At 35.4% G+C, this 22,875-nt stretch overlaps 1 protein-coding gene across 1 annotated transcript in view; it reads right to left on the reverse strand.

Moving 5' to 3' along the window:
• The window catches only part of LOC141548743 (ethanolaminephosphotransferase 1-like), a 157,173-nt gene extending 148,568 nt beyond the window's left edge, over positions 1-8,605 (reverse strand). Inside the window, exon 1 of the mRNA XM_074277888.1 lies at positions 8,423-8,605. Within this exon, the coding sequence (XP_074133989.1) occupies positions 8,423-8,479 (57 nt within the window). The 5' untranslated portion in view covers positions 8,480-8,605. The remainder of the gene's footprint in view (positions 1-8,422) is intronic.
• Positions 8,606-22,875: the final 14,270 nt, after the last annotated feature.

Consider the following 22,875-nt stretch of genomic DNA (forward strand, 5'->3'; position numbering starts at 1 on the left):
CAGAGTTTTAAAATTCTTAATTTCATCACTAAGTGCACTAGGCCATTGTATTAGTTGATTCCCAAGACCAAAAATATTTTTAAATGGCATGTGCCTAATGCAGGATCAATAGAATTTAGTTTTAGAAATGCCCACAGAGGTTCAAATCCCTTATTTCATGGATGAGGACATTGAAACATCTAGAGGTTTGACCTGCAAAAAGTCGTAGTCAATCATTCCTGTGCTGAAAATTGAATCCACATTGTCTCCAAATCAATGACTTTTTCTTTTACTTTATGCTACTTACTATAATCTTGAGTCATTTGGGAACTTCATAAAATAAGGTTACAGACTACCTTTTTTTTAGTATCTCTTCAAACTCTAAACTTACATAAAACAAAGAATGAATGTGTGCCTGGACTAGAAACTATATGAAATTCAACTCCCAATAAAAATGTTTCAATGATGAGATAATCTCAGCTCTTACAACCTAAAGGTTACATCTACATTTCTAATCACTATCCTTTGTACTTTTATAAAAGAGAGAGCAGTCAAATCTGTCCCTACAAAATTTGAATTCATTTGCAATGACTAATAAATGATGATTTTGTAGTTATTCCAATAGTATTTTATTTTTCCTATTACATGTAAAGATAGTTTTCAACACTCATTTTTCTAAAACTGAGTTACAATTTTCTCCTCCCTTTTATCTTTCCCCTCACCAAGACAGCAAGCATAGATTAAACATATAATCATTTTAAACATATGTTCATATTTGTTGTGTTGTGAAAGAAAAATCAGAACAAAAGAAAAAGCACGAAAAAAAGCAAACAAAAAAAATGTGAAAATAATATGCTTCAATCTGCATTCAATCTCCAAATTTCTCTCTCTAGATACAGATGGCAATCTGTTGAATTGTCTTAGATCACTGAATGGCTGAGATGAGCCAAGTCTATCATAAATGATCATCATATTATCTTGCTGTTACTATGTGCAGTATTTTCCAGATTCTGCTCATTTCAATCACCATCAGTTCATGTAAGTCTTTCTAGGCTTTTCTGAAATCACATGGTTATTATTTTTTACAGAACAATAATATTCCATTACATTCAATTACCATATCCTATTTAGCCATTCACTAATTGATAGGCAGCTACTCAGTTTCCAATTCCTGGACACCATAAAAAGACCTGCTACAAACATTTTTGCACATGTACATCCTTTCCCCCACTTTTCTGATTTCTTTGGGATACAGACCCAATGGTGACAGTGATGGATCAAAGAGTATGCACAGTTTTAGATATATCATTGGGACATAGTTCCAAATTGCTCTCAGAATGGCTATATCACTTCACAAGTCCATCAATAATGCATTAGTGTTCCAGTTTTCCCACATCCCCTCCAATATCTATCATTATCTTTTCCTGTCATCTTAGCCAGTCTGATAGGTGTGAGGTAGTACCTCAGAATTGTTTTAATTGGCATTTCTCTAATAGTAACTTACAATATTTTTTCATATGACTATAGATGGCTTTAATTTCTTCATCTGAAAGTTGTATGTTCATATCCTTTGACCATTTATCAATTGGGGAATGACTTGCATTCTTATAAGTTTGACTCATTTCTCTATATATTTTTAAAATTAAGCCTTTAGCAGAAAAATTGTTTTCCAGCTTTAGCTTCCCTTTATAATCTTGTTCTGCATTGTTTTTGTTTATGCAAAACCTTTTTAATTTAATGTAATCAGAATTAATCCATTTTGCATTTCACAATGTCCTCTATTTCTTCTTTGGTTATAAATTCTTCCCTTCTCCAAAGATAAGTAAAACTTATGACTGGTAAACTATCCTTTGTTCTCCTAATTTGCCCCAAGTATCACTCTTTAGGTCTAAATCATGAACCCATTTAGACTTTATCTTAGTATATGGTATGAGATGTTGATCTATGCCTAGTTTCTACTACATGATTTTCCAGTTTTCTCAGCAATTTTTATCAAATACTGAATTCTTACCCCAGAAGTCAGAGTCTATGGGCTTATCAAACAATAGCTTACTATAGTTATTGACTATTGTGTCTTGTGTGCCTTACCTATTCCACTTATTCACCACTCCATTTTTTTTTAAACCAGTATCAAATGGTTTTGGTGACTGCTACTTTTAAAAATAGTTTTAAGTCTGGTATTGCTAGGCCTTTGTGTTTCCCCCTCCCCCAATCATTCATTTGATATTCTAGACCTTTTATTCTTCCAGTGAGTTTTGTTGTTATTTTTTTCTAGCCTTATAAAAAAAATTTTTGGCAGTGATATGGCACTGAATAAGTAGATTTAGGTAGAATGATCATTTTCATTATTTTTAGCTCAGCCTACTCATGATCAATTGATATTTTCCCAGTTATTTAAATTTAACTTTATGTGAAAAGTGTTTTGTAATTGTGTTCATCAAGTTCCTGAATTTGTCTCAGCAGATAGACTCCCAAATGCTTTATATTTTTTTTATTTATGAGATTTCTCTTTCTATCTCTTACTGCCAGTCTTTATTGATAATATATAGAAATGTCAATGATTTTTGTGTTTATTTTCAATCCTGCAACTTTGCTAAAGTTAATAATAGTTTCAAGTAGTTTTTAAGTTGATTTTATAGGATTCTCTAAATATACCATCATATCATCTATAAAAAGTGATCATTTTGTTTCCTTATTGTCTAGTCTAATTCCTTTCATTTCTTTTTTCCCCTTATTGCTAAAGCTGACATTTCTAGAGCAATAGTAAATAATAGTGGTGATAATGGGCCTCTTTGTTTCACTCCTGATCTCACTGGGAATGCTTCTAACTTATCTCCATTACATATAATGCTTGCTGATGTTTTTTGATAAATGCTACTTATCATAAATTATAATCTTCAAAATTTAATTCTGAGACATCATGTGCTCTACCATCTGCTGGGGAATGTCTCCAAGTTTTATAAAAGTAAACAGTTGAAGTGTCACTAAGGGACTATTTGGATGTGAAATTTCAAGCAAGATAGCACAATTACTTACATTCACTGGCTTGGATATATATATCCTTTGTTCTTTAAGGGAAGTTTAGTAACTTTTGAATTCTATCAGATGTGAAGCTTTCGTTATAGAAAGGGACCTTAGCAAAAACTAAATAAAATTTTTGTTACACAGCCTCATATAAGTTACAGTCACACCCATGGGTAATGAAAAACAATATAATAATTATAACATAAATAAAAATGAAAACAGAAGCACAAGGATTAAGGATTACTGCCATTTATTATCCATCCAAAAATAATATACAAATATCTCCTTAAGCAAAGCAAAATAAATAAATAATGGAAACAAAAACAAAAACAATATTCTCCCAAACCTGGAGCTTATTTATGGGTCTATGCGGCCCATTATGCTTTGCCTATGTTCTGGACATTGATCATAGTTCCTTTTCCTGTTTAAAACTATCTATTTTATATCTTTACTGTGGGTACAGAGGGAACAAATTGTAATGAATGTAGACTGTGCATCAAAGCAAAATGCCTTAACAATGAGTATTGTATAATATCAAAAGTTATCTATTCCATTCCACAAAATTTTTTTAAGTGACTACCAAGGCACCAAGGAGACACAAAAATTGATTTAAAAAGGAATAGCCTTTGCCTTCATGGAATTCATCTGGTAAGGCAGGAAGATAACAAAAATATAGCTATATCTCACCTAATATCATAATAAATTCTTCCAGAACAGAACTTCAGGTGAAATAAACCAAAGCTTCTTAAAGTGTAGGTCCCCAAATGGGATGACATAACTGAATGTGGGGAGGTGTTATAAAATTATGATTTATTATTAATAAAAGTTTAACTTCTATATCTATTTTAGTGACTCAGGATCACATAAAAATTTCTCTGGTGAAAAGAAGTCCCTAGTGAAAAAGTTTAAGAAGCCTTGTCAATTAGATGGACTGTCAGGTGATATAGTGGATATAGTACCAGACCTGAAGTCAAGAAGACTCCTCTTCCTGAGTTCAAACCTAAACTCAAACATTTAGTAACTAACTATGTGACCCTGGGCAAGTCATTTAATCCTGTTTGCCTTAGTTTCTGTGAAATGAGCTAGAAAAGGAAATGGCAGACCATTTCAGTAAATTTGCCAAGAAATTCCAAATGTGATCATGAAGTATCAGACACAACTAAAGTAACTAAACCCAGCTTAGACACTTCAATCTGAGATTACCTTTTGTCTACTCTGTATATCTTGTATGTACCTAGTTATTTCTATGATATTTCAACCACTGGAATGTGAATTCCTTGAGGAAAAAAAAAAAAACAAAACAAAAACAACTTTCTATTGTCTTTCCCAGCATTTAGTTCTGTCAAGAACTTGACATAAAATAAGCACTTAATACTTATTGATTGACTTATTAGCCATCTTTTAAAAATCATGACTGAACAATGTTGCCTATTTAGTAAAAATTATAAAATAAATCTTCTGATAGTATAGTGGTATTTGGTTATAATGTAATAATAACATTACTGCAAAAACCCATTGGTGGGAACATTTTCATAATGTAACAGAATATGAAAGATACTATGATAACAGTACTAAATGTTGCAGCTGTTCAGAGAAGAGTTAAATGAAGAAAACTTCATTGTCAAGGTGACATTTGAATATAATAAAGATACATAGAATTTTATCTGTCAGTCAATAAATATTTTAAAAGTATCTACTATATGCCAGGCACTGGGTTAAGGGTACAAAAAGAGGCAAAAGACAGTTCCTGACCTCCAGGAGCTCAGTCTAATGGAGGAGACAACAAGCAGACAAATAATGTACAAACATTTTCTTATATTATTATATTCTATACTAAACAGTATAGAATTAAGAGAGAGAATGGTGTTAAAAGGAGTAGGAGAGATTTCCTATAAAACAAGACTTATTAAACTTTTTCCACTCACTACCCCCTTTTCATCTGAAGAATTATTACATGTCCCCAGATATATACACACATACAATAGGTATACAAATCAAACATTTCTTGATAATAAATCATAATTTCACAATCCCCACATTCAGTTATGAGGCCCAATATGGAGTCATGAACTATAGTTTAAGAAAAAGAGGGATAAAAGATGAGATTTTAGTCAGAACTTAAAAGGAAGCCAGGGAGGTCAGTAGGCAGAGCAGAGGTTTGAGAGCATTTCAGGAATGAAGTACAGCCAGAAAAAAATGCTCAGTACAAAGAGATGGAATGTCTTTTTCATGGAACAGTAAGGGAGCCAGTGTTGCTGGATTGAAGATTATATACAAAGAGAAGTAAGGCATAAGAAGCTTGGAAAGGTGGGAAGAGAGTGGGTTATGAAGGCCTTTGAATGTCAAAGCATTTTTAATTTAATCCTACAGATAATAAGGCTGAAGGGAATAAAATATCAAGAGGAAGAAAAGGGGGGGTGATGTAATCAGATTTGGTTTTGGGAAAATCATTTTAGTGTCTAAATGGAGAATGGATTGGATTGGAGTGAAACATAAGGCAGACAGATCCAGTAGGATTGCAGTAAGTCAAGTGCAGAGTGATGAAGGCCGCCTTATAGTATCAACAGCAGTTATAATCTAAGACTTTAAAAATAAAAGATTCTTATTCAAATTTCACCCAATGATGCAACACAATTATTTCACTATTTAGATAAATTCTACCACAGTCCTTACTGTCTCAAGACCCATATCCTCAATGAAGCTTTTCTTCATTTAAGCTCACAAATTTTCTTTCATCTCAACTTTCATAACAATTAAAACAATGTCATCTATAGGATGGGAAGACTTCTTGCAGGATGCTGTATCAGAGTAAGAAAAGCAAGATTTTGTTATTTAACTAGCATAATTAATTTTAATCTCTGTACTGCTTTCCTATATTACAATAGTATCCCAATCTATCATGAGTTTTAGCCACTTACTACTCTTCTGTGCAACCGGCTCAAAAGATAGCATCTTAGAATATTTTCCATAACAGTTTTCTTTTAAGAGTTCTTTCTTCCCTTACAAAAGAGAGAGGGAGAGAGAGAGAGAGAGAGAGAGAGAGAGAGAGAGAGAGAGAGAGAGAGAGAGAGAGAGAGAGAGAGAGAGAGAGAGAGAGAGAGAGAGAGGGAGGGAGAGGCAGCTAGGTAGCATAGTGAGTGGATAGAGCACAGTCCTGAAGTCAGGACAGACATTCAACATTTCCTAGCTGTATGACCTTGGGCAAGTTATTTAATCCCAATTGCCTCAGAAAAAAAATTAGAAATATGGAGGAGTAAAAAAAAAAAGTATTTTTTAAAAATTCAGCCTCCAAAATTTTAAGTTTTCTCTGATTGCACTTTCTGATTAATTAACTTTTTGAAAATCCATATAACTTAATAGACTAGTAACCCTGCCCACATTCATTCAACAGATTATAATGACAATTTTATTATGTAAATCATATAATTTCCTAGTGTTCTCAGACTTGTGATCTAGACCTACTTACTGACTTTGACAAATCTACTGATACAGAGTTCTGTTTACATATGATTAAAAAAAAGATTTTTATGACACTGAATTTGTATGCCATATTTTCATATTTTACTTTATGACATTTGTCTGATTCCTGCTACAAAAGCACCCTACATCTCTACTATAATCATTCCAATGGTTTAAATAGTTCCAGTGGTTTAAAATAATTTCAAATACAACCTGATTGTCTTACATAAAATATGCACCCAATTCAATTCAATTATTTACTAACCAGATTCTTTTCAATCACAGATTCTGGTGTTATACTAAATGATTATTGACTATCTAAATAAATGAATGGTTGAATATCAACATAGAAACGACACTTCAGTTAGCAGTTCCAAACATTATCATTACCTAAAAATTATATAAGGTGTAACATTTTTTTTAATTCCGTGAGTTCCATTAATTTAAGTAGAAACTGTCACATCTATTGGGTTTTGCAAAAAAGCCATGAACACCTACTTATGTCTTTAAAGCCTTTACAGTGATGATGAAAAGGTATTTTAATGTCTTTATTCGGACTTGACCTTTGTGCATGTGTATGTGTGTGTATGTGAGAAAGACCGACCTCTTCCTGTAATGAAATACATTAATTTTCCTCCAACATCCATAATTCTCCAAAGATGATAAATCTATACTATTTGAGAAAAGTTTTTAAAATAGTGACTTTTATAACACTAATACTTCCTTAAGTAACTCTAAGTTTGCATCTGTGGGGGTTCTTAGGAACAACTTGAGTCATATCCAAAACACATAAGTGTCTGTATAATTGCAGAGATATCACATCGCTAACATCTGTCCAATGGGAGATCAAAGGCAGAAGTTTAGATCCAGGGCCGGCAGGGGGAGGAGGGGACGAGGGGCGTCTAGGGGAAGCAAAGGTGTTAGAGCCGCAGAGTAGGCTCTCTCCTCCTAATGCCTCATCTCCTGTATTCCTTCCTTCAGCGTTCCCTAGCAGGCCTCGTTCTAAGAGCTCAGATCCTGTTTGCTTGCTTGGCTTTCATGGGAAGCCATCCCCCGCTCTCCTACCTTCCTTACCCAGTGAACCCCGCTACAGCACCATCAGAGCCAAAGGCACAGCCGACTGAGGGCGGAGTCCAGCCGAGGAGCTGACTGGATAGTAGTGGCCCTGCTATCTCTGAGCCCCCAGCCAGAGCAAAATAACAAAATCTCGGTATGGCTTCCTTTCCCACTCCCCCACTTCCCGCATCCATTCAGCCAGCCTCTCGGCGTGGAGGTGGAAGAGAGCTGTTCCCTGGATGCATCCCTTCCCGCTCGTGCGTGATCAGAGGAAAGAAACTCGAAGCAATCTCACACCGTGTGCCTTCTCTCAAACTACAGCCGAGAGGAAGAAGCCCCCGTGTCTTCCGATCCCAACCATGAGTCTCAAGGTGGAAGAAATCTCCGGCCTGAGATGAGAGAGCGAGAGGAAAGGGAAAGTTTTCAGCTGCGTCGGCTCCCCAGCCTATCCCACAGTGGCCGCAGCAACAGTGCCATCATCGCCCAGAGGAGAAAGCAGCCCAGAAGAAGGCAGCAAAGCTGAGTTGTCTGCACACGGAGGGGAGGACCTCCTGGTTTCTGCATGTCTGTCTGTCTGTCTGTCTGTCTGTCTGTCTGTCTCTCTCTCTCTCTCTCTCTTCTCTCTCTCTCTCTCTCTCTCTCTCTCTCTCTCTCTCTCTCTCTCTCTCTCTCTCTCTCTCTCTCTCTCTCTCTCTCTCTCTCTCTCTCTCTCACACACACACACACACACACACACACACACACACACACACACACACACAACCCTATTCACGCGCCCGTGCACACATCCACATGCACACATCCTTCCATCCGACGAATGGGCTGCCCAGCCCGCCAGCCGGAGAAAGGAAGATTCTCAAAGCCCGCGACACACATGGAAAGCACCGGCTCTCCACTTCTTTACCTGGTATTGATCGAAGCCGGCCAGCTGCTCCTCCGTGACATACCGCAGCTGCAACATGTTGAAGCCCAGCCTTCTGAGCCTGCAGCTCAGGCTGTGCCCAGGAGCAGCTGCTCGCCGCCAGCCTCCTCCGAGAGAGCAGGAGCACTGAGAGCCCAGAGGGAGTGAATAAGGAGAGAGCACTGGGCGGTGGGGAGGAGGTGGAGAGGAGGAGGAGATGAAGGAGGAGGTGGTGGCGTGATAAGTTCAGCCCTCCCCGCGCCTCCCTCCCACTCCTCTGGTGGAAAGGAGAGAGAACAGCAGCATCCGCTGCTAGCTAGCTGCACAGGATTCCCTTCTTCCTCTGGGAAGAAAGAGCTGAAGCTACGATTGGATGTCAGTTGGAGATGACTGGGGACTATAGTTCCTTGTTCACTTTAGGGAAGGCATTTTGTTATTATGCACTATAGGAAGTGCTCTATTTGGGAATTATCTATTTCTAAGAAAATTTACTAATTGATCTACTGACAACATTTTTAGGACTTTCCACATGACAAGCATTGTACTGGATGCTAGGGATATAAAAACAAAAATGGAACAGATTTTGACCTCAAGAAGTTTACATTCTGTTGGGGAAACAACTTGTACAAGTGCTTGGCACATAATAGGCACTTGATCAATGTTTATTGACTTGTTTAGGATGCTAGTTTCCCTTCCCTCTGAGATTACTTTCACATGCATGTACAAAATATACCTACAGTTATTTGTATGTTGTCCCTCCCATTCGAAGATGAGCTTCCTGAAGGCAGGAACATTTTGTTTTGTTTTTTTACTTTTCTTTGAAGCCAAAGAACTCGATATAATTCTTGCACACATAGTAAGCACTTAATAAGGTTTGTTAACCTATGTGTATATAAACATATGAATATAATACAAAGTATTTGTTACAGTATTTTATTAAATTTGTTCTTGCAATGAAGTAGCAACATAATTGACACTTTGGGGAATAACAATTATATTATTTCATGTTTACTGTATAATCTCATCTGATTTGAGCCTCCCCATCAAACCCTGTGAATTAGTTGGTATTATTATTTTCCCATATACAAAACTCGAGATTGTAGGATATTCATTGACTTGTCTATTTGGAGGAGGTACATGGTCTCATAATCTCTACTCTATGACTTTATTCAATCAGTGATCCTCTGGCTATGGGAATTGTAACATGCCCTCCTGGCAGTAACAATTACTAGTCTGCCCTAGGCCCAACAGAGTACCTTTGACTATTGGACCTTTTCAGTGTCAACTCTACCCCCGGCTTGCCTCCTCTGAAGCCTTCAAAGGTCTCTGGCCACAATCTCTTGAATCTATAGTTTAATAACCAGTAGCGCGCTCAAGAACAGCCACATATAATCTTAAAAGCCTTTATTATACCTACTCACATAATGCCCTGACTTCTCAGTTCTCTAGTGAACATCTGGTCAGAAGACCCACGTGTTCACTACAAAACTCTTTACCTCTCAGGTATCCATCAACTTGGCTTGGCTACCCCAGGTTAGGGAGCCAGGTTAAAGAGAGCAACTGCTGCCTGCAGTGGGCTTATAAAGGGCCTGTGAGGTCACACACACAGCCAACCTACAAGAGAGTCGTCACCCATTATGAAGCTATCTCAATATGGACAGGATCCCACCCACAGGGCAGTCCTATATCCACAGAGATTACTTCTGGGCCACTCAAATCTCCTATTGTGCTGTGGCACCGCCCATTTAAAGGGCCCTTATAATTCCCTTCTCTTGTTTTGCTGGAACCGCACATCTCATCAAGCTAAACTTTTAGCACCAGCTATAGTTCACTTGATCCATGAGATGACAGAGTGTTATGCCCAGGGAGGTACAAAGCAGCAGATCAGTAAACAGAAGTATGACACTGAGAACTAGGCTCAACAGTGGCCCAAGTGTTCAACCCATTCATTAAAGTCATACTCAAGGAGACAATAAACCAAAGAGGTTGGATGCCAATGAGGTAGGATGTCAACACTGAGGTGGGAAGTCAACAAGGTAAAACATCACAATTCTAGTTAACAACTATATTAGTGAGATAGGTTGTCACAATTCTAGACAAATTCTAGTTTCTCACAATTCTCTATTGCACTTTTCACAATCCTAGAACAATTCTAGTTTCTCACAATTCTCTATTGTACTTTTCACAATCCTAGAGCAATTTTAGCTTATCACAATTCTCCATTGCACTTTTCACAATCCTAGAGCAATTCTAGTTTCACAGGTGCACATAAGCAAAGTCATGTCCAGTAACAATGTCTCAATAACAATGGCAGGTGGGTGTGTTGGTTTTTCACCCACTAATTTAAAAGCATAGTCCTTCAATAGAAAGCATAGGGCAAAGCCTCTCCCCAGGTCACCATATGGCAAGTAGCCATGGGAGGAGCAAGCAGGCCCATTGTCCATTTACAGTCTTTATATTGCATACCACCCAAAACAGCCCATTTCAGCGGCAACACTGGAACTGTGTCTGCTGTCTCTGGTGTCACAGTCAGGAGGGACATTGCTGCCATCAGCGTCTGGAGGGCTGCTGACATCTGGCCGGTCCCTCTAGGCTGTTGTCTGGTCCTTCTCATGGATCCCCAGTTCACAAATGTTTCTGGTAGGGATGAACTCTGCTGCTGGATCTGCACCTAGGATGGAAGGAATGTACCCGGGGCCCAACTTGGGCCTTTCCAAATGCCATCCAGGCCTTTCCATATAACAGTGGAAACAAAGTTGTTGTCAAAAAGATTAATAAAAGTCAGACAAAAGTTAGTCAGTCTGTCACTTAGCTGCACTTTCTGTGTATGCCCAAAGTACATTGCTAAGGTAAAATGCAAAAAATTTTAAAATGTAAAACCAAAATAATTTAAAAGTGTAAAACCAAAATAGATTAAAAATGTAAAAACAAAATGACTTAAAAATATAAAATCAAAATAACTTTAAAGATGTAAAATCAAAATTTAAAAATTGCAAGCAATCACATATATGTATTGCCACATCTTGTGCATATCCCAAAATTCTTTTCTCTTGTTTAGAAGAGAAGATCTTGGGGATATAGTCTGTGCAGTAATGACTTTACTAATAGGATTATAAGAAATGCCAATGGAATGGGCAAAGTCAAATTCAATGCAAAAACACCTAAAGACAAAATATTTGTAAGCCAATCCATAAACTGTCTTAAATACATGTGAAATTTCTATAATGGAAAAATGGTTGATCACATGCATAGCTGCTTCTCCAGATTGGAATGAAGCTATAATGTCCATTGGTCTTAAAACATTAAATTTCAAACCATAAGGGTTTTGTCCTATAGGGAGAATAGGAGAGTGAAAGAAAGATAAGCTGTGTAGCTTTTTGCCATGCTCCTAGCTTCTTTAGTTATCACAATTTGCAAATATAAGATTCTAGCAGCCTGATTATAAATGATTTGAAGGTTCACTCTGAAAATGGACATGTAGGGTATAATATATATCTGAGCACTATCTCACTCGCTCTCAAAGTTCTTAAAAGAGCTGATACCTTTTCAGTGGTCTGCCACTCATACAGTTAATGAAAAAAGAACACTAGGCTATATCCCTGAATTCTTTTGCCTAAAAATCAAAGTTTGAGTTTCTGATACCGAATTGTACTTCAGGAGTGTGAATCAATAAATCTGATATTACTTTTCCTCCTGGGTCAAAGATCACATACTGTCTATTTATTCTAGTGATTAAAACAGCAATTTTCCAAACTATTCTAAACATAAACACTGTTTTATAAGTACTTGTAGGGGGTTGGGAAATCAAGCCCACCTGTGGAAGTGAAAAATCTACAAGGTAAGAAAAAAGGAGTTCCAACTCTCCAAAGACTATCCTAGCAGTTTTACAAGTATAAAACTCCACTCTCTCTAACTGCAAGGTCTTATCCCTGTAAGGTTTCTTAGAAATTCACTGAACTTTATTTTTAAAATTTTTCTGATTATAGTCAATACCCCACAATTCCTTTTTGCCTTGGCCCATAAAGCCTACTCCTGTCTTTTGAAATGAAGACACAGGAGTTTTAAAAGGATTAATGGGCACTGCTGATGATATTGCCCTTCCTTTTCCTCCTCCTCCTCCTCCATCCTTTGCCCACAAAAGTGGGGCTGAGGAAGAGGAATTGAAAAAATTCCCAAAGGCTGATTTAGAATCCAACCTGAGCTTTGCACATAAAAAGAACTAAACCTCTTCTCAATGGAAGGGTAATCAATGAATTCCTTAAGACAATAATGCACAAGGTAAACCAACAAAACACTAAGAAGCAACTCTAGGTTGCTCCCTCTCAGAGCTATATTTAATGGGTGTGGGGATAGCCTTCTGGGAGCTTGAATACAGGCTTCCTGCTGTTCTTCAGTGGTGATCTTTGTTAAAAGATCTTCCATCTGGCTCTTTAACTTCTTTATATAAGCATTATGTTCAGCTGTATCCTTGAACCTGATCCCAGAGTTACCTGGATCCATATTGCCTCTCTGCCTTCCCTCCTAGGCAGCGTTTCTACCTGATCTTTCAGAATCTTAATTCTGAATATTAAATATTAATTTTCAAAACCTGATAATTCCTGATGCATCCACATTCAGGTGCCATTTGTAATATGCTCTCCTGACAGTTATAATTACTAGTCTGTGCTAGGCCCAACAGAGTACCTTTGACCACTGACCTTTGCAGTGTCAACTCTACCTGGCTGGCCTCCTCTGAGGCCTTCAAAGGTCTCTGGCCACAATCTCTTGAATCTATAGTTTAATAACCGGTAGCACACTGAAGGACAGCCACGTGTAATCTTAAGCAGTGGGCTTATAAAGGGCCTGTGAGGTCACACACACAGCCAATCAGAGAGAGAGTCGTCACCCATTATGAAGCTATCTCAATATGGCCAAGATCCCACCCACAGGGCAGTCCTATATCCACAGAGATTACTTCTGGGCCCCTCAATCTCCTGTTGCACCCATTTAAAGAGTCCTTACAATTCCCTTCTCTTGTTTTGCGGGAACCGCATCCTTACAGGAATTGCTTCTACCAACACAGAAAGCACCTAAATTGTGATAATTGTCTTGGAGAATTGCCTGAGGCATATAGGCAAAGACTTGTCCCCAGTGAATCAGTGTGTATTAGAAGCAGAAATTGAACTCAGATCTTCCTGACTGCAAGTCCACCCACCACTTTAGCCACTGTATGATATTTCCTCTCTCTTAAACACACACACACACACACACACACACACACACACACACACACACACACACATATACTCCACTATGCTATTCTATATTATACTTTAGAAGCCTACCTTCTGATTTCTAAGACATGAAATGTTGCCTTAGTGCCAAAGTAATGAGGGTATGGATTCTAACCCTATACCCCTTAGTAACAGTATTCAGTTGTGACCAAAGATGGCTGTGTGCTGGGAAATTTGGTTGCCAAAAATATAAATTTGCATCTGACCCTCCTGACTCATCCTAACCCTTTCACTTGTCCTCCTGATCCTTTCCCAAACACCTATTATATTAATATTAATATTAATTAATTAAAGCATTACATCTTCAAATAATGTTTTCATCTTAATTAGGAGACCATAACTACTGCTGCGTTAAAGTGCACTTGGGCAAATGAAAATGTGGAACTTAAATTAATTACAGATACTCTTTAACATATAGTTACTGGAGAACAGAGATCTGATTAGAACAATAGTAGAAAGACAGCTGCCACAAGTCATATATGATTACAGGTAAAATCTGAGGGACTGGACAAAAAAATGATTAAAATTAGAAGTGTGCTACACTTTTTAAAAATGGCATTCCTAAAGGTTATTTTTAAGTGATATCATGTTCTGAATGTACTAAATAAATTCACTCTTAAAGAATACTGTTGAAGGAAATATTTGTAAAGTGGGAAAATCCTTTCATAATGAAATTAACAACCCTCAATATACTTGTTTTATAAGTTTATGTTTTCATATATGGGTTTAAACTTAAAGAAATATCTTAACAAGTAAACTTATAATAAACTATAGTAAATACATATTATAACAAAAATATAAAGATATAAAAGGTATAAATATATAGTAGATATATGTAACAATGTAAAATATAAACGCATATGTATTTACATAAATATATTTCCTTATATTTATAAATTAGTATAAATATAAAACCATAAGACAAATATAAAAAATAACTAAAAAATAAATTTAAGGGAAATATCTATCATATAAGCAAGTCCCAAGGATCCAAATGAATAAAAAAGCATGTAAGTACTTCCTATGTGGGAGAGAGTTGGGAGAGGAGGATTAATTAGTGAAAATTGGATCAGTTAAAAAATGGATCATATCTCCAACATAAAGAAGATCCAATTCACTTCCAGTTGATCAATGATGAACAGAAACAGCTACACCCAGAGAAGGAACACTGGGAATTGAATGTAAACTGTTTGCGCTACTGTTTTTCTACGCAGGTAACTTATACCTTCGGAATCCAATTCTTACCGTGCAACAAGAAAATTGGATTTACACACATATATTGTATCTAGGTTATACTGTAACACATTTAATATATATGGGATTGCCTGTCATCTAGGGGAGGGAGTAGAGAGAGGGAAGGGAAAATTTGGAAAAATGAATACAAGGGATAATGTTGTAAAAACAAAACAAAAAAAACCTCATACATATGTATTATCAAAAAAAATTATAATTATAAAATTAATTTTAAAAATGGATCATAATCTCATCATAGTCTTTTATCTCAATGTGGTTCATACTTACAGATTTTGGATCCTATAAAATCAACAAGGCCAGTGTCATAATTCCTAGATAAAAGTTGTAAAGATGTTAATATACACCACCCACTCACACACACATACACACACGCACCTAAAATTTAGTTTTGTCCAAAACCTAAATTCACAACAAATCCATATTAAATACAAATAAAAGGAGGTGAAGGGAAAAGAAGGACAATTTTGATAATACTGTATAAGTATCAATATATATTTTTGCTTTGTGTGTAATAAATGGCATATAAGTTTACAAACATTTGTAATCAATATCTGTTTTGTAATATGCTTTAAATTATTTTCTTTTGTTTCTGTTAACATATTTGAATTCTAATACTTGTCAAAAGAAGTGAAATGGAATTTTTTTTAAAAAAGAATTTGTTCAGAACTTACAATATAATAAAAAATTAATTAAAACATTGATTCTCCCAACCTAATATCCTAAATACTGTTATTGTACTGAAAAATTGTGAAATCATCAAATTTATCTTTGTTACCCTCATAGGCTTCTCTATTCCTTGCCTTGTTTTCAAGTTTTGCATTGTTGACAGATCCCTGCTCATACCATAGTGTTAATTTGTTCTCAGCTACCTGTCAACTAACTACACTATTTTCACAGAGGAAGCAGAATATTCAAGCTTGAAGGGACCTTGAAAATTCTATTTGATCCTTTCAGTTCAAATACGGTAAAACTGAAAACTAGAAAATTGAACAGATTTGTCCAAGTTCTGAATCCTTCTAATGGTGAAATTTCAGACACTCTCAATGAATCAGGAGGTCTGGACTCCCTCAAATGAACCATGTAAGCTCCAGTATATTCTGCTAATACTGATTTCACCCAAATTTTAGTCTTTCTCTACTTCTCCAGCAGCTTTTCATCTCTTGCTTGTGTTCTTGCTGATTTTCCTACATATACCATATTTTCTATACATGCTGTTAGATTATTCTTCTTCATCTTAAACTATTTCTTGCATTTCATGTTCATGCTCAAGAAATTTTAATTTAAATTTATGGTTTGTAAAGTCCATCTCAATTGATCCTCAAAATTCTGAGATGATACAAATTTTTTCAATAGTATTTTATTTTCCCAAATACATGTAAAGACAGTTTTCAACATTCATTTTTTAAAACTTTGTGTTTTAAATTTTTCTCCTTCACTCTCTTACCCTCCCTCCACAAGACAGCAAGCAATCTCATATAGGTTAAATATGTGCAATTCTTTTAAACATATTTCCACATATGCTATGTTATACAAGAAAAATCATACCAAAAGGTGGAACAAAACACAAGAAAGTAAACAAACAAAAAAGGTGAAAATACTGTGCTTCCATCCACATTTAGTCTCCACAGTTCTCTCTCTGGATACAAATGGCATTTTCCAGAGATACAAATATTAATACTCTCATCATAGATATATACACAGCACGCACATATATGGATGTACACAAACATATACATGTGAGGAATATACATGTGAATACATGGATATTTGAGGGAAATGAGACCAAAAGATGTTGGCCTTTTTCTTTTTTATCCTGTCATCTCCTAGTCTCTCCACATTTCAGTCAGAAGAATTGATCTTGTTTATACTTGTTCCTATGCCCTTGTTAGTAGCTTTATCCCTGATTAAAATGCCCACCTCCTTTTTGATCTGTCTAATCCATATCAATGACTTCCTTCAAGAATTTATCAAAGAACTTTCTTCAAGGAGTTTTCCTTGATTAACTTCATCTTACACTGATCCTTGCTTTGTGTTCTTATAGCTAAGAAGATAGACTAATCAGTTTGCATTTTGCTTCTGTCATCAAATCATCAAATTATAGTTATTTTATCTATTATTCTCTAACTCTAAAACTAAGTTTAATATTATCTTTTCCACTAAATCTTCACCTTTGATTTTGTTGTTCTGTCAGTGGCAGCATTATTTATCCCAAACCCCAGATCCTATTTTTGATTCCTCCATTATTTCACCTCTCTTATCTACAATGACCTTAATTCCCATTGAATTCACCCATAAAACATCTTTTGCATCCACCCCTTCCTTTCTATTCCTAATCCTGCCCTAGTGGTAACCATTTTACCAACCTGGACTATTAACAATAGCTTCTTAATAAATCTTCCTGACTTCAGTTTTTCATTCCTCTTTCATACCAGTCAGATTATATTCCTGATTCATAGATATGATTATGTCATTCCTCTGATCAAAAATCTTCAGTGATCTTCTATTGCCTACTGACTGATATGCATTCTTCTTCTTCTTCTTCTTTTTCTCCCTCTCCTCCTTTTCCTTCTTCTCCTCCTTCCATTTTCTTCTATTTCTTCTTGTCATTAAAAGACCCCTATAGCCTGAGGCCACTTTACCAAAACCTTGATATCACATTATGCATTTTCCATCTGTTCCCTGCTTCAAACAAAGGTATTACTTCCTAAACTTTCCAACCTTCATGTTTTGGCTCATGTTTTCCCGATATCTGGCATTTTCCCCCCCTTTTTATCTGCTGAATTCCTACTCATTCTTAAAAGTTCAACTTAAATTCTTTCTTCTCCATAAAGTTTTCATTTTTCATCAGTAACAATCTGCCCCAATACCATCTTTCCTCCACTCCTTTATTTACTAATTTGTGTTACAGTTACTTGAATTTGAATTCTCATCTCCCTGGTAGATTGTATTATTTGTTGTTGTTTCTTTTCTTTCTTTCTTTTTTATTAAAGCTTTTTATTTACAGAGCACATGCATGAGTAATTTTTCCAACATTGAGTATTTGCATAACCTTTTGTTGCAAATTTTCCCCTTCTTCCTCCACCCTCTCTGGCAAGTAGTCCAATTCATGTTAAATATGTTGAAATACACTTTAGATCCAATATGTGTATATTTAGATCCAATATATTTATACAGTTATCTGATTGCACAAGAAAAATCAGATCAAGAAGGAAGAAAAAGAGAAACTGAGAATAAAATGCAAGCAAATAACAACAGAGAGAGTGAGAATGCTATGTTGTGTTCCACCCTCTGTTCCCATGGTTCTCTCTCTGGGTGCAGATGGCTCTCTTCATCACTGCACAAGTGGAACTGGTTTGAATTATCTCAATGTCAAAGAGAACCATGTCTGTCAGAATTGATCATCATATAGTCTTCTTGTTGCCGTGTATCATGATCTCCTGGTTCTGCTCATTTTACTTTGCATCAATTCATGTAGGTCTCTCCAAAATCATCCTGCTAGTCATTTCTTACAGAACAATAGTATTCCATAGCATTTATATACCATAATTTATCCATCCATTCTCCAATTGATGGGCATCCATTCAGTTTCCAGTTTCTTGCTACTACAAAGAAGGCTGTCACAAACATTTTTGTACATGTGGGTCCCTTTCCCTCTTTTAAGATCTCTTTGAGATATAATCCCAATAGAAACACTGCTGGATCAAAGGGTATGCACAGTTTGATAACTTTTTGAGCATAGTTCCAAACTACTCTCCAGAATGATTGGATCTGTTCACAGTTCCACCAACAATATATCAGTGTCCCAATTTTCTCACATCCCCTCCAACATCCATCATTATCTTTTCCTGTCATTTTAGCCAATCTGACAGGTGTGTAGTGATATCTCAGAGTTGTCTTAATTTGCATTGCTCTGATCAATAGTGATTTGAAGCACCTTTTCATGTGGCTACAAATAGTTTCAATTTCTTCATCTGAAAATTGTCTATTCATATCCTTTGACCATTTATCAATTGGAGAATGGCTTGAACTATTATAAATTTGAGTCAATTCTCTATATAATTTTAGAAATGAGGCTTTTATCAAATCCTTTTGATATAAAAATGTTATCCCAATTTATTGCTTCCCTTCTAATCTTGTCTGCATTAGTTTTGTTTGTAAAAATTTTTTAACTTAATATAATCAAAATTATTATTGTTGTTTCTTTTCAAAGAAAAATATGACATCAGAAAGTGCAAGAGAATTGGAAGTGAGGTGGAGCTGTGCAAAATCGCCAACTTCATTCTCTCTGGAGTCATCTAGGTCCAGTGGCAAGATATAGATCAGGACAACTGGAGATGGTACTAGATCCAGTGGAAGATCTTGATCTTTTTAAGCTAAGGTCATTCCCAGTTTGTCAAAGGCAACACTCATTCAATGATTAAGGTTAGATAGGAAGAAATGAGGTTAAGAATGACCTCTTTTATCTAATTTAAAAAAAAATCAATCTGGGATGGGAAGACCTTCAGTGTTTCTGGCCCAAAGAGAAAAAATTGCTATTTATACTCATTCTAAGCCATCAGAATCCAAGCAATGACCAAATGAGGCTTAGGCTGGGACCTATTGTTCATCAATCAATGAGAGTGAGAGCCAGAGTGATTTATGTTTAAGATATAACCCTTAAAAAAGAAACATAGATTGTAAACCGTCAATAAACTCTTGGAGGGAAGAGAGGTTTTACATAAATTAAAATCCCACTCACAATTCTGCATACAATTGTGGCTTAAATTAATGTTAAATTACCAGTTTGCAAAGGATGAATGCACCATGTTTTTATGTGCTTATAAGCTATTGATCAAGAAGTTCAGGACAGAAAGTACAGAGAACACCTAAAGGTAAATGTTTGTGATGAATATGTGCCCCAGGTTAGCAAAAACTGTATCCTTAATCTTCTGAGTCATTATTTTCCCTTTCAGATATACTAGTAGAAGCTAGTAACACAGCAGAAAAGATTATTTCTCAATTCTCTTCCAACTCCGAGATTCTGTGATCTCCTTTGATCTTAGTTCAACATGTCATATGACTGATGAATTTTCATTAAAAAAAAGAAAGATATAAAAGCTAAAAAAGAATCTTTTTGCCTGGGAAACCTTTTCTGAAGCTTGTCTCATTCTGAGAACAATCAATCTTTTTGTTCTGTCAAATGTTTCTTCAACAATAGATGGAATCAAAAATTGGGTTCTATACTTTTGGGAAAATCTCTGGAGAAATTCTGTCCAGGAATTATGATCCTAGACACCCTAACCTGCAAAATCCTAGAGAAATTTGGTAAGGGTTTTTAGGCTATAAATGTATAGCTGACTTTTTTTTCTGGTGAGTATACCCTTACAAGGTGATTTTATTGTAATTTTGCAGATGTTTCATTTGTTGATTGTTTATTTTTAAATACTAATATTTTTTATATTCCTGAAATCAGATTTTGTTTCCTGATACTTAAAGGGTTCATAATCCCCTCTAATGAAGTAAACTTCAGATCTTCCTTACAATCCTCCTCCTTCCTGGGCCCTATTTTTATAGGATTTGATGTGTCTAGTCATTCCAGAATAACTAGACCAAGTACAGAATAATTCTATTGAATAAGCAAAATAATATGTCATCAGGGTCAAAAGTTGGTTAAAGCAAGGAATATTTCCACACAAATTGAACAGGCTTCTTAGGGTAGGCATGAGGAAATTATACAAGGTATCACAGTCAATGACCTAAGTGGTCATAAAATGGTCATTTGCTCCCATTGAACAAGTGATGGGTACAGAGATACAAAAATATTTTGGGGAACTTTCCATGCAATTGTGATCTCTGCCACACGGCTTGACAAGGAAAAACAAAAACAGAGGGCCTTTAGTTAATTCTCTATGATTAAGCAAGTGAAGTTAGAATCTTTAGCTCACAATCCTGAGGCCTTATATACAGAACTTTGATATGATTCTAAAATGATTAATACTGATTAGAATAGAATAGGGGTCCAAATGTATTACTTCTCTCACCTTGGAAACAGGATTCCAGATGAAATATTGCCAATGAGAAGTTGAGAAGATACTTGGATTTGAACTCAGGTTCTCCTGACTTCAGGGCTGGTGCTCTATTCACTGCTCCATCTAGCTGCCCCTACTATTTCTTTTTAAAAGCTCAAAAAATTCCTTTAACCAATTCTACTAAAAAGTTAGGAGCAGAAAATTAAATCATCAAAGTAGCAAATGAAAAAGGTAAAATCACAACAAAAGCAAAAGAAATAAAAATAATAATCAGAAGCTAAAATGAATACTTACATGCTAATAAAATTGACAACACAAAAAAGAGAAATAAATTTTAAAAATATAATATGCCCAAATTAATAGAAGAACAAAGTGCTACCTTAATTAGTCTCAAAAAAAGAAGTAGAATTGGTTATAAAAGAACTATCTGAAGGAAAATTTTTCTGGTTCTGATGGATTCACAGAATTCTTTTTTTTCCCCTCATATTTTCCTATTCCATTTATTTAGAAAATGTTTACATTACATATTTTTACATATATATTAACTTTTTAAAATACACATTATTTTATGAATCATATTGAGAGAGAAAAATCAGAACAAAAGGGAAAAAACCACAGGAGAGAAAAAAAAAAACAGAAAAAAAGAAGTGAACATAGCATGTGTTGATTTACATTCAATCTTCATAGTTCTCTTTCTGAATGAAGATGGCATTTTCTATCCCAAGTTTATTGGGATTGTCTTCAATCACTGAATCAAGAAGAACCAAGTCTTTCATGGTGGTCATTGTACAATCTTGCTATTACTGTATATGATGTACTTCTCGTTCTGCTTGTATACCTCAGCATCAGTTCATGTAAATCTTTTCAGGTCTTTCTAAAATCAGCTTGTTCATCATTTTTTATAGAGCAATAATATTCCACTACCTTCATAAACCACAACTTATTCAGCCATTACCCAACTGATGGGCATCTACTCATTTTCCAATTCTTTGCTATCACAAAAAGAGTTGCTACAAACATTTTTACACACGTGAGTCCTTTTCTCTCCTTTATGATTTCCTTGGGAGACAAACTAAGTCAAAACTGCAGTTTTATAGCACGTTAGGCATAGTTCCAAATTGCTCTCCAGAATGATTGAATCAGTTCACAATTCCACCAACAATGCATATGTCCCAGTTTTCCCACATCCTCTATAATATTTATCATTATCTTTCCTGTCATCTTAGCCAAATTGAGAAGTGTGAAATGGTACCTCAGAGATGTTTTAATTTGCATTTCTCTAATCAATAATGATTTAGAGCATTTTTTCATATTATTAGAAATGGTTTTAATTTTTTCATCTGAAAATTATCTCTTCATATCCTTTGACCATTTATCAGTTGAAGAATAACTTGTATTCTTATAAATTTGAGTCAATTCTCATTTTAGAAATGAAGCTTTTATCAGAACCAAAATTTTTATAACACCATTGACACCACTGATGATAGCAAAAAATTAGAAATAAAATTGATTCTTATCATTTGTGGAATAGTTAAACAAATGGTGGCATGCAAATGTAATGGAATATGACAATGCTATGAGAAATGACAGATGTGATCAATACAAAGCATGGAAACATCTACATGAACTGATATAGAGTGAAGTAAGCAGAACCAAGAAAATAACATACACAGTGACTAAAACAATAATTAAAATGGAAAAAATAGCCACACACACATTAAAATGGCAAAAGTTTTAAAGAACAAGTATGGTTGGAAAGAAGAGGTATGACAAAACACCCCCATTCCATTACTTTGCTGAGAGATAAGAAGTCCACAAGTGTACATTTTCAAACTTTTCAATGTATTGCTTAGTTAATACAGATTTTTTTCGTCTTTCTTTTTTTCTTTAAAAATACTTTTAAAAGATAGTATTTAAAATA

Source organism: Sminthopsis crassicaudata, chromosome 1 (assembly GCF_048593235.1).
Source record: "Sminthopsis crassicaudata isolate SCR6 chromosome 1, ASM4859323v1, whole genome shotgun sequence".
In the NCBI taxonomy this organism is placed as follows: domain Eukaryota; kingdom Metazoa; phylum Chordata; class Mammalia; order Dasyuromorphia; family Dasyuridae; genus Sminthopsis; species Sminthopsis crassicaudata.